Source organism: Ascidiella aspersa, chromosome 4, assembly GCF_963924565.1.
Source record: "Ascidiella aspersa chromosome 4, kaAscAspe10.2, whole genome shotgun sequence".
NCBI classification, from domain to species: domain Eukaryota; kingdom Metazoa; phylum Chordata; class Ascidiacea; order Phlebobranchia; family Ascidiidae; genus Ascidiella; species Ascidiella aspersa.
The window spans coordinates 17,743,085-17,759,830 of record NC_139450.1 but is presented as its reverse complement, the minus strand read 5'-3'; the positions used below and the strand labels follow the sequence as shown (position 1 = coordinate 17,759,830).

Below are 16,746 nucleotides of genomic sequence, written 5' to 3'. Positions count from 1 at the left end.
TTATTACGCGAAAAATCCCTGGAACTAGGCTACCTGATTGACGACCCCACTCTGAGAATGCTCAATATAGACAATATGTAGTCTTCAATCCACATATTTATTAATTTTAGCAGAAAATATTTCTTGCAAAATGTAGTCAAAGGCATTTTAAGACGTGCTTTTGACCATGAAACTAAATCCCGGTATGAAGTTTCGTAGCGACTGCGAGGAACCTTTTTTAAACTGACTTTTAAATGTACCTTGAACCACAAAAGTTATAATGTAAAAAAATAATTGAATAGAAAATCCTATTAAAGTTGAAATTTTACCTGTAAGCATTTGTTGGTGTCCAAAGAAGATTAGGCCTACCACAGACGGACTTCGCTATCAAGGTCATCCAAAACTACAAGAATGCATTTCTTAATCTGAAACGGCGACTAAGTTATCGGAATACGCAACCTAAAAATGTACTCAGATCAAACTGCGCCTAACTGAAGTTTACCCTCTCTCTACAACCTTCAACATCATCCAAACTAGGGTTGGGCCATTATTATTGACAGCGGGCCACATAAGAAACAAAAAATGTCTTGTCGGGCCGTGTCAAAAAGGTGATCTCCAATACACATAATACAACGGGTGATTCCTTTTAAAAGAATATTTCAATATCCTTGTTTAGACAAGCTGGTAAGAGTATATTAATAGGTGGGGATGTCTTACTAGAGTAAAATATTCAATAAAATTTTCTAAAATCAAGAAAAAATTGTTTAGGTTTATTTTTGCCTAAAAAGTTTTATTGTAAATGACTATATATATGCTGCTTGGCGTGCCGTAGTTTGCCCAGTTTAGATCCAAAGCAATTAATTTCAGTCCTATGAATTTACTAAAACAATCCTGGATCCGCCCCAGACTTTCTGCAAGTCTGTCAAAACCAAGGCTGCGGAGTCGGTTAAAAATAACCCGAGTCCGACTCCGGCCAAATATTTAAACCCGAGTCCGACTTTGGTCAAATGTGCGATTTTGTCGAGTCATGGGTCCGGCCCTGACTCTACAGCCTGTATTCCGCCAATTTACGTACCTAACTAAAATAACGTAAATATTCAACGATCCACCTATAGGGCTATCGTATAATTCATTCACTCACAATACATTGTTGGAAAATATTTCACCAAATGCTATTCCACCTTTACAATTTCCAGTTGGCGGCCATATCAGTTTTAAAATTTGGTACTGCGCATGTCGGACCCGGGACTCGGGTAGTTTTACGTGGTCTTACTTGAGTCCCGAGTCCGACTCCGCAGCCCTGGTCGTTTTTTTAGAAAAAAAGAATTATAAATATTTTTTGTGTTCGCTTATTGGTCAGTTCACGTAGATTACAAAGGGCGTACAAGATGCGCCCAAATTAATTTGTAAGTATTTTGCAAGGTTTAATTGCTAAAAGTTCACAACCAAGTTTGAGGCCCAGCATAATTGATTGAGGAACCATAATTTTTTAAAGATAACGTCAAATTGTTCGTCGTAACTTAGTGCCATGATACACGTAAGTTTACAAAACGTGTTTTAATATGCACTAAAGTTGTTGAAATCTATCACGCAAAGCGAACCATCTGCGAATTAACAAGTTTGACGTGTATAGATTTAAGGTGGGTATAACCAATAACACAGTTTGACTTGTCCACTAAATATAGCCTACTATTCATACCGTTACGGTTGGTCTACGGCTACGCGCACAAATTCGTTTTTTATTTGAAAATTTATTTCGTTTTTCAGTTTCGACAAATTCATTTTTCAGTCTCCTGTATGCCAAACGTGATTGTCCTTAGCGATGAAAAACAACAACTTTTTAATTACGGCAACAACTATCCTGCTAATGATGTCTAGGCCTACATCATAATATAACATAACGGTTGTCGCAAGCATTCTTCGAAGAATCTAACGCAGACTTTCAAGTTATTACTGAAATTCCCCCATCCCATATAACAAATATTTTATGCAACCGTGAGTCTGTGACAATACTTCGTTTTGCATATCCTATGCTCGTTTGAAATTTCGAATTGTCAAATATAAATACAATTGATTGTTGCATGTAAAATGATAGAATATTGATATTTTCAACACCTGCATCGCAGTTTACGTACAAAGGCATTCTGTTTGTTTTGAACGCCCATATTGCACTGTACATCGGTTGAATTGCGTTGGCGACATAAAAGGTAACTTGAGCAATGGCGATGTCAAATTAGTGTTCATTCCAGACCGAAAAATGTTGCAGATCGGAGAATAGTCTAAATTTCCTTGAAGGCTAAATAGCGTTTCATCGGATCCGGAATTGGCAATGCTTGAAAAACCTTATCGTGTGGCGGGGCTCGTGTGTCGACAGCGTCCCGAATTCTCAACCGACAAAGATGCGAAAGACTTCTCGGCTTTTCTGCATGATATTTTCAACATTATAGCAGGGTTACGTTTTCAACAAATTGAAGCAGGTAATGGACTGTGAAGCCGCACCACGACCTTAGATGATCTTCGGTTAGAAAATGACAAGGCCTAAAAGTTTTATTTAAATAAGCCGCGGGCTGGGTTAAACTAAATTGTTTGGCTGGCCGGATTCCGCCCGTGGGTTTCAGTAAGTTCAATAATTACTAGATGGGAACATCTCTTTGTGGCAAAACAAGCATAAAGTTCGCATTGAAAGTTGTAATAAATTACCTTTTCTGAATATTTGTTGTTTATTAAGGCCGGTCCGCGACAACATTTTAGTTTTAAACCGGTCTGCAGTGCAAAAAAGGTTGCCGACTCCTATTCTATGGGATAGAAAAATAAAGGCGAAGGAATGTGAGCAAACATTTCTCCCGAATAGTAAGCGGCGAGCGCGCTGTAGCTGCGTAATGGTCACGGGCTCTATTGCGTTGAAGGAACGCGAGGCATACGCAAACTTACTTTGGGATGGTAAAACAATAGATAATAATATTTAGGCTAAAGTTAACCCAAAGCAAATTTCGAAAAATATCGCATTTTTGCATTCTTTTTTAACATTAGGCAATTTTTACTTTCAAAAGCGTTGCAAATTTTTCTTAGGTTGGCGCCGTTTTGTATCGGGATTACGACTGTAAGCAAGTCGAACAATTTCTTCTACAACACGGGTCGCATCCTTTACGCTTGTTAGTAATTTTCTATCGAAGGTTTTTCGTTTGTAAGTGATTCTCAACTGAGTTTTTGTTACGTAAAAGATGTGTGCCGTGCTTAGCCAAGTATAGCTCATTATATTGTGAAGTATTAAGTTGATCTTTTTCACAAACAACAATCGACATTGCAATTTTGATTGATTACATGTTAAATTAACACAGTTAATTTTTTTAATTATCGATAAGTCACTATAACACGCGGCTTTAGCATACATACACAGGATGCATCGGTCTATCCATTACATTTAATCAAATGAATTTCACAACAAAAACCATTGCTTTTTTGTTTTAATTAAACCTACCCGAGAACGAATTGGCATTGCGCATTTGTTTTAAATATCACGCGAGCCCTATCCTTATATGACGTTAATCTTATTTTTGGAAAGTCTTTTTTTTGAGGCTAGCATGTTTCCGATCTCCACAGAACGTAATTATTTTATGTTATCATACCAATTTTAAGGTGGTATAGTATTAAACTGGTCAATTCCTTATTTAAATAGAGCAACGCCGGGTGTTTCGTTTAGCTAACTACAATTCTAAATCGTTGAATAAGTTTATCTATGAAAATTTACCGCCTTACCTAAATATTCTTTAATATCTTGCCACTCGTCACTCTCCTGGACGGCATTTAAAGTTTGGCGGCAAAGCGTTACGTTTCCAACAAATTGAAGCAAGTAATGAACTGTGAAGCCACACCACGACCTCTGATGATCTTCGGTTAGAAAATGACAAAACTAAACAACAGAGGCTAAGGTAAATAATTTGACTCATTCAGGTATTAATTTGCTAAACACTATTTTCTATATTCCTAGCTAAACATTGTAACACCCATGTGTGAGTCATTAAAATAGCTAATTAAAGTTAAGCCATACTACAACCAATTATACTGCTAAAAAAAGGCAATCTTAATGAAAATTATAATTCAGTGTTTCTCAACAAATTTTTGTTATTTGGGGTCTTAAATAACAACAAAAAAGGTTCCACCTCATTGCGTCTAGGACACCTGGGTCTGGAACCCATGGTTTCAGGTTCTCCAAATTGTTGTTACGCAGAACAAAGTTTTTCTGATAAATGATGTTTTTGTTTTGATCAAATATATTCTTTATCTGGAGATTTGGGTCATGTTTGTTTTTTTGCCTATTAAAGCGTGTAGCTAAAATAAAACTTGCAGCCAAGGCCATCAATTGGTAATCGAGCAGTGCCAAACACTCGTTTTTCGTGTTTGGATTCCAATACTAACCGAGGTCCTGCGAACGTCCTCTGAATATCTTGTGTGATCCTCATTGCCAATTTTGCAGGCAAAGCACTTCTTAACATCGCATCCTGCCACGAGAATTTGTTTCAACATTCTGTGAAAAATGTGATTTGAAATGTTAAAGAAAACTGTTGTGCTCACACATATCCAAGTATCCATACAAAATAAGCGACTGCTAACATAAATGTAATATTTATATAGGTCCTACGTAAAATCTCGAAGAGCAAACGCAACAGTTGCAGGAAAAATGGCACCATCCTCGACGAAACATGCGTTTACATCTGCTCCGTAAGAAAGAAGCAACTCCGCCATGTCGTATTGACTGTGACTTATTGCTACCAAAAGTGGCTGTAACGATAAGTTTAACGTTTGTTTTGAGGTCTACAAACATATATTGAAAAGCTTTTCGCACAAGTTTAAAGTTTTGTCACATGTTTACCTTTTTTGGATTCTATTTTTCTTTTTAACTGCATTGTTGGCTTACTTGCTTATGTATTTACGTGACATGTTTTTACTTATATAATTACTCTTATAGTCCAAGTGAATGCTGACCTTAACATAGTCTAGTTCCGTTTGTGCACCCGCCTGAAGAAGAATTTCTGTGGCTTCTTCCGAGTCATTATAAACAGCGAAAAACAAGGCTGTTTGTCTCCTGTCTCTACAGAAAACATTTTAAAATTAGGTTTATATTCCTTCTTCTATAATTATTTATATAAACGGATATGCTGTAAAATATGCGAAAATATAATTACAAGCAAAAAATATTGTAAAAATCTCTATTTAAAGTGTTATTTTAAAAACTTACCTGTAGGTTATTTTTTCTTTAGTTAGTTTAATGTTGACGTCAAATCCATGTCTAATCAGCATTTTTAATATTTCAATGTTATCCCCCTTTGCGGCTGAATGAATGGGGCTCATACCACAATTTTCCGCAGCTTTCTTCTTAGTAATAGGAAGCAGTTTTTCAACAATCCTGTACGCACGTTTAGTAAAATTTTGTTTAACAATATCTCATATTTGGGGTAAAAGTCTTTAGAACCAGTTAGGTCCTATTTAATAAAGTTAATAAAATATTCAAAATGTGCCGTTTTGTTTTATTATTTTAAATGAGCCTTTTTGAGTACCCGAGTTGACTGTCCCAGAGTTCCAGTACGGCAATTTGTTTGGGAATGCAATGGCCAATAAGAGTCATTGCTCAAGCTCCCCAAAGACGCAACATCGACACCTTCATCCAGTGTGTGTATCTAGCATAGCCTACTTTAAAGTCCCTCTTGGGGACCAGCACAAAAACTGGGCGCCTCAAAAGATTTGCACAAACTAAGTTAAAACGCTCCGTTTGCTCTAAAAACAAAAAGCATACCAAGCTGTTAGGCTTCCCAACGGCCTTGAAAGGACAGAAATCAGTTAGATGACGGTAACTTTTGCCTTGCTAATGTCAAAGGGTTTAACACGGAAAACAAACATTCCTAATTCCCAAGCATACATTCGGCTAACCGAACCGTTTCTCATTATTACGATGATATACCCATCTCAGTATTTGCTGAGCTGCCTGAGATTGACGCGGAAGGTTTTCTTCAGTCGCAGGTTTATCTTCTGATGCTGATAAAAAAAGAACATGTACACCGGGCATTGAATCTCTGTCAACATATTCTGTACGGTCCATCTGAAGTAAATCTTGTTAAATACTTGAATTTGCCTAAACAAACTTCTGAATTGTTTGTTTTCAGACTGCAAGAAAAAAACCTTCTGTGATGTGATACAAGTGACTCATTCCTATGGGTCACTCAGAAATCACGATTGGTGGATTTGTGAAGACCTGAAAATGGCTAATTTTATTTTGAGCCAACCAGGAGACTTTCTAACTTCTCTTCTTGTCCCACCAGGATAGTACAGCCTTGAAGGAGCATTTTCATACATAGCCCCAGCTTCACGCGTATACGTCTTGAAATACACAGGTTTGTACTTCGCTCCACTGGTGACAAAGTTTGTTTCGATTGATACATGACACCACTAAGATGACGAAATCGTTTCCAATAAAGGATCGCCAAGAACATTTGTAGCGATCTAATAGTGTCGTTTATAAATTAAATTGTTCATGTGGTGTTTCCTAGGTTGGCCAATCCCGACCTAATCTTTTTAAGAGGGTCAACAAACATAGAGTGGAAGAAAAATTTGGTGTCGCAGACATCTTCTGCAGCATTCAGACCAAAAGGTTGAATGTTGACACCTTATCAACACCGCTGTGCCTGTTCAACACCTGAAGGTGCTAATAATGGTCCAACTCAAGAAAGTCTTAATGATAACAATTGCGTCCTACCTTTTATATGTGATGCTTGAGTTACTTCTCAGTCACATTAACTGAAGATGTCAAAGCTCGTATTGAAACGTCTTATCAAGATAATGTCGATCTACTCGACCTTTTTGGCTTCGCAATTCATTATCAAGTCACATCATATATCTATGCATAGTGTACCGGTACCCAAGTATTTGCATTTTGTTACAACATTGTTATAAACTGAAACGTTGTTTTTGTGGTGCGAAAGCATTCAGGCGTGTATACATTGAGTTAAAATATTCGCATTTTCCCCAAATTTTCCCCAAACTCTTTAAGAATATTTAAAATGAAAAAGGCTGGTGGATCTAATCCTAATTTAAACCAAATTTAGTGTTGTTAAGAATACAAATAACTGATAATTACACAAGTTCTCTAGAAAACTTACTCATGATAACCTTGAAAAGCCGCGATGTGAATTGGATACAGACCGTCACAATTGACCAGATGTGGGTTGGCTCCATTGTCAAGTAACGTGATAACGCAGTCAAGGTGACCCTCCTTGCATGCTTCGTACAAGGGAGAGGCACTTTTGCTTTTGGCGCACATATTCGGATCGCCTCCTGTTAAAGGTGTTAATATGATCTAAATTCTAGACTTAGCAGGATTACGTTCAAACATCCAGCAGTCTGCTTGCTGAAAATTTATAAAACAGTGTATTAACCATGTGTTATAATAACTTTCCATAAAAGTTTTTTGGAGTTTCTAATCGTTGGACGTTCATTGTGTATACGTGTGACGTATTTATCTATTTCGAAAAATGTGTTAAATGAATCTACATCTTTTTTACAAAAATCTGAAGTCCAACGGATTAAAAAAGCAAGTCCAACGGATGCATATTTAGGAATTAAAAAGGTTACCGAAAGTACTGCTGTATAAACCAGCGGAATAACATACCAAACTGTGCAGTAAATGTATGGTTGGTTTTGGTGTTCAAGTATAATGCTTTACCTGATTGAAGCAACATTCGCAGGCAATCATCTCGTCCACACGCAGCACTTGTAAAAAGCGGACTGATGCCGAAAACATCACGGATATTTGGGTTACCTCCTTTTTGAAGCAGTGTTTCCAAAACTGCAATGTGGCCCTAAGAGTGCAACGCCATTTTAGAACACAAGAGTTTTGCGGATTTTGGTGAAAAGACAAAAACCTATGAAGTACAGCCTACTGTTGTAACGTATGAGCTATGGTGCACCATTGTTATTATTTTTTATTTACTTTGGACCACCAAAATTATTTAAATACTTACAATGCAATTCTAATCTACTATTCGAAAGGCCACTGAAATGTCTGTTTTCAACTACCACTACGTTGTACCTTACTGATGTAACCTGCGTGTGTTATGTTGCCTGATAAAGTGATTCTAACTTAAATTTATTTGCAAAATTCAATTTTATGTGACGACAGGTTTTTTTCTAATTATGCTTAGTTCACAATAAATATAAAATACATATAAATACAATAAAGTTCAACTGTTGTAAACTGTTGACGCAATGTCACATGGTTATATTCCCTAAAGAATCAAAATGACTCATTGGGCTATATTCGCTTCAGCTCCAATCATCTCTAACAAAGGTATCTGCAAGTAAACATAATTCCTTCGAACTTGCTCTCTTGCTCTTATAATAGAACTAAAGGGGATCCAGCCATAAGACCCAGATAAGAACAACATCAACGTCAGAGTTCGGAATAAGACCAAAATACGACTAATACCTAATGGCCGTAGTAGCCTACCCTATAAATCGGAATAAGCCCTAAATTCGTCGGAATAAGATCTCAACGGTCTCAATCAGGCCTAAACAACACTTTACCTATCCTAAACCCCACCCGTAAGTACTAAATCCCTAGACGATTTAGATTTAATTCAGAACTGAATATTACTGCGCATTTGGCTGTATTATGTGGTTGGTCTTAATACTATGGTTTTATAGATTTTTCGGCTTTAGGTATTGTTGTTTTAGGTCGTATTGTGTGTTTCCAACAAAAGGTTGTCGCAAACCTTGTTTTTAATATTATTTGCATATTATTGTGTTTTTCAACGTTTAATTTGCATATACTGTCGCCTCACACTATTGTTGCAAATACGTTTTTCGTTGTTTTTCTCTTATTTGTATTCATTAATTATTGTTGCGCATAAACAAACATACTCGTCATAATAGATCATAGATGGCGAAACTTCATCGCGCGGGTCACAAACACGACCTTAATCCATACAAATGCGCAACTGTTTTCAGGATTCTTATTCTGCGAGCTCATAATATTCCTTTACGGATTGCCATCCAAAACGTTTTATAGCGATGTACATAATGCTTTTAGTTGTCTGCTTTTCTGCACGCATTTGTTGAAATGCAGTTAATGTAGGACTGCTCGTCACCGCTAAAACACTTTTGCACGGCCCACAAACAGTATATAGTGCTATCGAACGAAGAATTATTTTTTACATTTCTCCTTTCCTGAAAATGATTGACAACGTACGTTTCAGTATTTCTAGTACCCAGTCATTATTTTATAAAATAAATTTACATAGATTGACAAGTGGGTCATTAAAAATCTGTGGTCAAATCAACAACAAACAAAATGTTTAATTCCTAATTATATAAGAATAATACAGGAATACAGGACTAATATACATAATTTTAGAACTGTTTTGTCACGTTAATACTCTAACCCGATATACAGCCTCGTGGATTGCAGTCCATCCTCTGTTGAGTGGCCTGTTTACGTCAGCTCCACCTTTTGTAAGACTTCGAACCACACTAAGACAGTCATTGTCAACGGCGGCAAGCAGTGGAGTTTCGTGTATGTTTCTTCCCATGTTTGGATCAGCCTTTGTTGTAAAGAAAACAGAGGAGATATTATGTATGTCAAGCGCTAAGTTTTGTTTTTTGCTATATAAGCATAAAATATTGGAAACAAATAAAGTTTATCTTTCTTACCCCGCTCTGTAGTAGTTGATTCAGCGCAACTTCGTTTGAATGTAAGCTCGACAAGTAAAGTGGTGTTTCTCCTTTTGTATTTACAGAGTTTATCAAATCAGGAAAGGCTCTGAACAGAACGTGTTTAATTCGAAAGTTTGACATTTAATTTTACAGCTCTATAATGACAAAGCTTTACGTTTTAGAAGTTTCGTTTTATAGCAGTAATCATTAGTATTGAACCTAATGCAAAACTAACTTTAACAAAGAAGCTAAACAGTTGTGATGTCCAACCAGCACGGCGCTGTGAATGGGTGATGTCACTCTTCCCCACTGTGCCACCAAGCAGCGAATGTACTCACGATTTTTCACACTTATAGCCTTCGCCACTTCACAGCAGTCGGTAAGAAATGTTGGTCGGGGTCTGAAAGATTCAGTAAACATTGGTTATTTAAATACACGATGCAACGTACTGGTTCGTCCTTACGGACTCTCATTTCCTATTGACATCGACCGTCGAAGCATCGTTTGCGAAGATTCGTCTGTCAGGTCGCTGGGACTGGTTGAAAAGATCTGTTGAAAAGGTAGCCATCAGTCATCAAAAAATTTCTCATTAAATCAAGAAAATTGGGCATGTCGCAATAAAAATTATTTGCTATAGATCAATCAATCCTATCATTTTAACTTAAAATTTTGACTGAAATTCCGCAACAATTAAAATATTTGACTGAAATTCCGCAACAGGTATTTTTAAATAATCTAAATTTTCCACTCATTCAGAAAAGCGGATATCATAAATCTACATACGGTAGTGGTGTTAGCTCGGGTCATCGGTCGCGGTCTGGTTGTGGTTGCTTTTGAAATGGAGACGGCTTCTTGACGCTTTTCGATCGACTTATCTTCTTGTGAAATTTCAGAGCTTGAAGCTGATTCAAGGCAATTTTCTGTCGAGACTTCAAATAACTGAAGGCTTTCTAAAATGGCAAGGCGAAGATGCTCTTCCTCGTCCTCGGCAGTTAACGGGAACAAACCAATATTGTCAGAAAAACTCATATCGTGTTGGTAAAAGTAGGCGTCGTTGTAGGCTAATTAAGGTACCTGATAAAAAAAGTCAATAGAAAAAAGTCCTAAACACACATTATGGGTTGTTTTCTTCTGGTTAGTTAGTTGGTTAGCAATCTTTTTTCCAATAACAGTATTTCGATTTGTTTGCACTTAAATACAAGTTATATTAACCATGTTTTTGGGAATTTTATATGATTTTAGCTTGAAACACTTAAATACCATTAACACGGTAAAAAAATGTTGTCAGATTATGACGGTGTACATCTATTAATATTTTTTTAATTACCGGTACCTTTTTGGCATCTTATTAAAACGAAGTAAATAATTACGTTCAAGAAATGTCTTTAGTGAACTGAATTCATTAACGTTTACTGTAGGCCTACATAATAAATAGAACATATGCTTTTCAAAACACCTAAATACCTTATTTTCATACAACTTACTTAGCTGAAACACTCTTTATAGTCACCTGGTTAATACCAATGATCTCGGTTTCGCAGTCGTAACCTCGTAAGCCTTAAGCTAATCTGCCAAGAAAGTTTGACAGCTGCAAAATCACGGCATTCGTAAATAATTCTTTCAATTTGTAACTTTTGGGTTTTGTATTTTTTGCAATTTATGAACTAAAATATTATGTCATAAATGTACAAACGTAAGACGTATATAAAATCGTGTGATGAGGAGCTTCACAACTTCTTTGTTGGCCGCCCGTGTGTTCATCAAAGAACGTTAAAAACCCTATAATTCCTACGTGCTACAACACTGTTTAGTCTATCAAAAATTATGAATGATTAGACCTATAATAATGAATCTATAGACTACATATATAATTCTATTGAATTAGTTTGTTACTTTTTTATGTTACTTTTCCTGCTCAATATTTAATCAAACCTCGTCTGGACAATATATTGTGCATAGTTTTTTTGGTAGACAAAGAGATCTCGAAAATAAACAACTGTGAACTCATTGCAACACTCGCTTGCAGACAGACTGCTGGCAACCCTCATTGAAGACTGGCTCTATATATAAATAGACAGCCTGCCATCGCTTTAATCTCGCCTTAGATAACCTACAATCACGTGACTGTTCTTTGTGTCAAAGCACTGATTGTACATGTTTGTTAACCGTGGGGGAGAATTGATTCTAGACCAGGGGTTCTTAACCTTTGTTGTATGTTTTACCCTTTGAACAAAGATAGATATCAGATTTACCCCCCCAATATATAAAATTAGTGCTCATCTATTAAAAATCGGAAGTAACAAATTACATCAGGTATAATCAATGCGACGCCTGCCATTGCTTTTTGGCAAGGAATTGTGGTCAAAACGCTTCCAGTTTGGTCCAGCTTTTGCTCATCATACTTGGATGAGCATTTGCTAGGTGTTGTTTTAAAGGAGCAGGTTTCGTGGTAGCCTACTGTTTGGAAATGTTTCTATGAACAAAACACACTGAGAAACTTGAACACCATTCTCAAAAAGTAAAAATGTAAATCCAAAATTCAAATAATTTTTCTGGTACTTTCTCTTATTTTTGTTACTTTAAAACAATATTTTGATCAGTCAATGAATTATTTTCACCACTAAAATGCCTTAATCATTGGGCTAAAAAGATCAACAATAAACTAACTGGGCAGTTAAGCCGTACCCAGTGACAAACAATTAGGCAGTCGTAGGCATACACAGCACTGAAATTTCAAAAGGTGCACTAATAAGGGTCTTAAAACTCGCTTTTGCTAAACTTTCTTGTCTTAAACTGCACAAAAAATAAAATAATCCATAGGCTACTAGGCTAAGCTCGAATAAGCAGTTAATCTGAACTACAAAAGAAGACTACCAATACCTACAACTGGCACAATTTTTATATCCCGTCAGCAAAAAATGGATCTTTTGATTGATAGCTAATTTACCCCCTAAAACGAGAAAATTTACCCCAGTTTAAGAAAGTCTGTTCTAGACATTGAACATCGTAACCTGCACAATGCAAATGTATCGTAACCGCAAAAAGCATCAATCAAAAATAAACATGGCAAATATGAGTGTTATTTTAACTTATGATTTCTTTAGTTAGTTTATTCGTTTAAAAAAATAAAATTAAAACAAATGTATATAGCCTACTTTCAGAAAAAAATGCAACAGAACCTGTGTAGAACTACCACTTATTAATAATGTTTGTGTCCAACGTGATTGCATGGATAAGCACGAAACTGCGAATATATTTGATTCTATTCACACTAAGTATTGCCCTTTTCGGATTGCACAATGATAAATCGTGAATTTGTTAAATCTGTCATTATATGTGGGAGGTAGCCTATGTGTTGTATTAATGCAAATATGCGAAAAGCCTCAGACTATGTTGTGTTTTTTGGTGTTCTGTTTTATACGAACTTTATTAGACTACATAAAGTATGTTGATAAACAAAAGTAAATAATCGTGTGCTGCCTGACAATATGCCTAATATATTGTGTATTCTTGTCTGTTCGCCAGTGTATTGCTGTTAAAAAACAATTTCAAAAATTACAGACTGATTTCCTTGCCAAACAAACAGAAATCTGTACTACGAAACATAAATACGATATTACAAAAATTTGTTTATTGCTTTAGTGAAAGCCTGTTGTGCAAAAAAATGTGCAAAACTTCGATTGTGGTAAACGTAAATAGCACGGATCTCTATGAAACCTCTATAAAAGCTTTCATAGGGATCAGTGGTAAATAGTTAACATAGAAACAAAATTCCATATGACCACTAGGTGTTAATGTTTCGTTTCCATGGAAACTGTAGTGATATAATTTCTGTAAGCCTTAACGTGCGTTTTAGCAGCTCTGGGGGATTGCTTTAATATTTTTAGCAGCTCTAGAAATTTGCCATTTAATGAGGATTGAAACAGGTAAGAATGCGTAACCTTTAAGTGAAAGCTTCAAGATAAAAACATGGCTGATTCATCACTCGATCAGCACAGCCACAATGATACCATTGGACACATTCTTCCACCACCAGATCTTGTTAGCAGGACAACCACAATGCAAAGCCATCGACCAGCCACTGGTAAAGAAAGATACGAGTTTACTATGTGCAATTAATTTTGAAAGAGGTTATTTGCCCGGCTCCCATATGGAAAACTTTAGATTTTGCGCGGGGAGACGATTCTGCTGCTTAAAATTGCGCACCTGAAGCAAAAATTTCTGCCGAGATTTGCGCGGCTGTTATAACTTTATTTCTCAAATTTACCTTGCTGAAAATGAAGTGTTATACTAAAAACCGTTAGCACTACAACAGTTTTGCGCGTTTGAGCGACCATGGAACCAGCCCCAGTTTAAGTTTTCACATGCCAAGTCATTATAAGAACAACACAAAACTAAACAGTAAACTAATAATAGTCTCCTTCGATTATGAGCTCACAACTATTTATGGAAACACTTAATTCCAACAAAGTTATTTAACCCAATGACTCACATCCAAGACAGGTCGTTTTTCCAAAAGACTTAGTTCAAGTCAAATAATTAAGCCTAAAATATTAAATAAAGTCAAGTCATTTGAAAACTGTGACTTACGTACACACATTTAAAGTATTGACTTAAGGCATTACAAAACTGATAATGACTAATGAGTGTACCAGACTGAATAGGGCAAATAACCACTTCCAATATAATATATGTGAGACTAAGAATTTTTCTGTACCATGTTAAATGTTGCAGATTTAATGTTTATACTCTTTATCAGTAGTGAACTACTCTGTTTATAGTTTTTTGCCGTAAGTTAATGACCAACGTCATACTGTTTTTTTATCATAAAATTATAAACAGATTTGTGAGCAAATAATATGTAATATTAGAAATAACCTTCTCTGAAAATTTTACCAAAAATATATGAAATATAAAAATAATTCCAGGTACATCTGAAATCGTTTTACCTCAAACTGTCCTCAATGAACAAAAGTTGAAGGCGCGATTAATGTCGCGAGCACCTATGCATTCAACGGCTTATAATACTGCAACCATTGGTTTACGACGAATAACAAAAGCTCAAATGATGACTAGAGAAAGACAAAGGGAAGTGCGACTGGAACCTTTGGTGAGTAAACATTTATTACTGAAAAAAGATTAACTTAAACTTAATGATTTATGTACATAGCCAGGGTAAAGAAAAAAAATATATACCACAGCACTATCTCTCTGATAAACCTTCAACTTATGCTACTTGCTGAACTTATACTTTTTGTCTAATTGGTTCCATTCATAGTTTTATTAAATTTTATCAACTCATGAGATTATATAACTATATATTATGTTTATAGATTGGCTAACAATTTGATCTTGATTTGGAGTAGTTTTATTTTTAGACAATTTTTTTATTTAACTAAATCTGGCTAATTGACAGTCTTTTGATTTCTTATTGTCAATTATGTTGTACTTGTTTAACAACACATCATGGTTTATCTAAATGATTTTAGCCTACCCTTGCAACATTCCAAGCACACAACCAACCAACCTACATTCAAGAACAAAACAGGTTGGCTTTAATGAGGCAAGGCTGGAGGCCTCCATCAACAGGAGAATCAAGAAAGCGTTCAGCTACACTTGGATCTGTTCCTTTAACTCCAGGCTACATTGGTAGACAAGGCACAGCTGAAGCGGTAAAAAATGATTAGCATACTTTTATAGGCTAGCTTAATAATATGTCAGTTTAATTTTTTGAAATTTATGTAATACTGTACGTATAAACATAACAATGCAAAATGTAACACTTTTTTAATGGAAAACCAAATCACTTACCTGCTAATTTAATAAACGGTTTTGCCAAATTATAATGCTTCCTGATAGTTTGCAACATTCCTGATAGTTGCAACGTTTGAGTCTCTTTTTATAAAGTTTGTTTTTTATGTATATGTGTTTGGTATTATTAATAGCATGTTGTACCGGTAGCTAATCTTTGTCAAGTTTGATTCTAGCTTAAGTTCTAAATGCATTCTTATATTCCCTTCATTAATATCTTGTAATTCTGCATACCTTTCTAGCTGCTTTATTGTAAACCTATGTGTTCAGCGTTTATCTCCAATGCCTCCCAAACAACCAAAGAAGACCGGATCTATTCGGACGTCTCATGCCAGATCACTAACTCTTGATTCGGGGTCAATCTTTAGATTATCTCTTGAGGATATTATTGCAGCAGACATTCACGAGCCCCTGGAAATTGTAAAGATAGTGAGAGAAAAGTAAGATAGAATTATATATAAGTCCGTTGATGTTAAAACGTTTTGCCTTGTCATGTTTTCTTCAGTGTTTTAGGTGAATTCCAATATGGGTGACATAAATTAAATTGTTTAGTTCGCCGAATACACGATACTAATATCTGTTTTCACATGTTTCTTTACATAAATAATATATTAAAAATAGCATTGGTGTTCACTAATGTCAATTTTAATACTTGGTAGTGGATTAGAGATCGTATATAACCTACAATCAAAACACATTAGAAACTTTGCCCACTCAGCGACCATTTGTTTGAGGGTTATATCGTAGTGATAGTACTATAACTGTGGTTTAGATAAAAGCCTGAATTTGTTTTCACTTGTGCATATAGGAAAAAAAAAAGAGATCTTTTTTCCTGTAAATGCGCGCAAAAGTTCATAGACAATGTTTGTTTTTGTGGTATTTTACTGACAGATGGTTAAAAAAATAGTCTAATGCAGGGGTCGGCCACTTTTTTGGCCCTGCGGACCGGTTTGAAACTTAAATCTACCGCGGACCGACTTTAAAAAACAACAAATGTTCAGTAAAGGTAATTTATTACAACCTTTTTTTCAATGCATACGTTTGTTTCTAAAACTTTCCCGCCTGAACATCAAAATAATAAATTATTTTGCAATGCATCTCATATGGTCACAGCACACTGTCGCAGACTAGATCGGGACATGATCCCCAAAGTAGCTGCTAAGGATAGGAATGACTTTACTTTCTCGAGCAAGACGTTTATTGGACAGAACGATATTCAGTATACGGCAAATAACCATGCACACCAAGTGCTCG

General features: G+C 35.8%; 2 protein-coding genes across 5 annotated transcripts in view; one reads left to right on the top strand and one right to left on the bottom strand.

Moving 5' to 3' along the window:
• Positions 1–1,710: 1,710 nt before the first annotated feature.
• LOC146148482 (uncharacterized) lies at positions 1,711–11,674 on the bottom strand. Of its 3 annotated transcripts, XM_083387552.1 has the most exons (14): positions 11,166–11,674; positions 10,465–10,755; positions 10,145–10,230; positions 9,917–10,081; positions 9,679–9,787; positions 9,411–9,569; positions 7,694–7,829; positions 7,131–7,305; positions 5,216–5,383; positions 4,963–5,068; positions 4,619–4,758; positions 4,396–4,504; positions 3,736–3,889; positions 1,713–2,401 (listed from the first exon to the last, which is right to left on the bottom strand). In XM_083387552.1, the coding sequence occupies exons 2-14, from the start codon at positions 10,708–10,710 to the stop codon at positions 2,259–2,261; spliced, it is 1,896 nt and encodes a 631-aa protein (XP_083243678.1). In that variant the 5' UTR covers positions 10,711–10,755; positions 11,166–11,674; the 3' UTR covers positions 1,713–2,258. The 3 variants fall into 3 exon arrangements, with proteins under 3 accessions (XP_083243679.1, XP_083243678.1, XP_083243677.1); XM_083387553.1 differs by having other exon boundaries at positions 1,711–2,401; positions 10,145–10,210; positions 10,541–11,674; XM_083387551.1 differs by having other exon boundaries at positions 10,465–11,674.
• Positions 11,675–13,532: 1,858 nt separating this feature from the next.
• The window catches only part of LOC146148479 (dynein axonemal heavy chain 6-like), a 66,232-nt gene continuing 63,018 nt past the window's right edge, over positions 13,533–16,746 (top strand). Inside the window, exons 1-4 of one of the 2 annotated variants that reach the window (XM_083387851.1) lie at positions 13,533–13,765; positions 14,610–14,791; positions 15,171–15,350; positions 15,763–15,932. In XM_083387851.1, the coding sequence (XP_083243977.1) occupies positions 13,651–13,765; positions 14,610–14,791; positions 15,171–15,350; positions 15,763–15,932 (647 nt within the window). In that variant the 5' untranslated portion in view covers positions 13,533–13,650. Of the gene's footprint in view, positions 13,766–14,609; positions 14,792–15,170; positions 15,354–15,762; positions 15,933–16,746 lie in introns of both variants that reach the window. The other variant, XM_083387849.1, reaches the window with a different exon arrangement.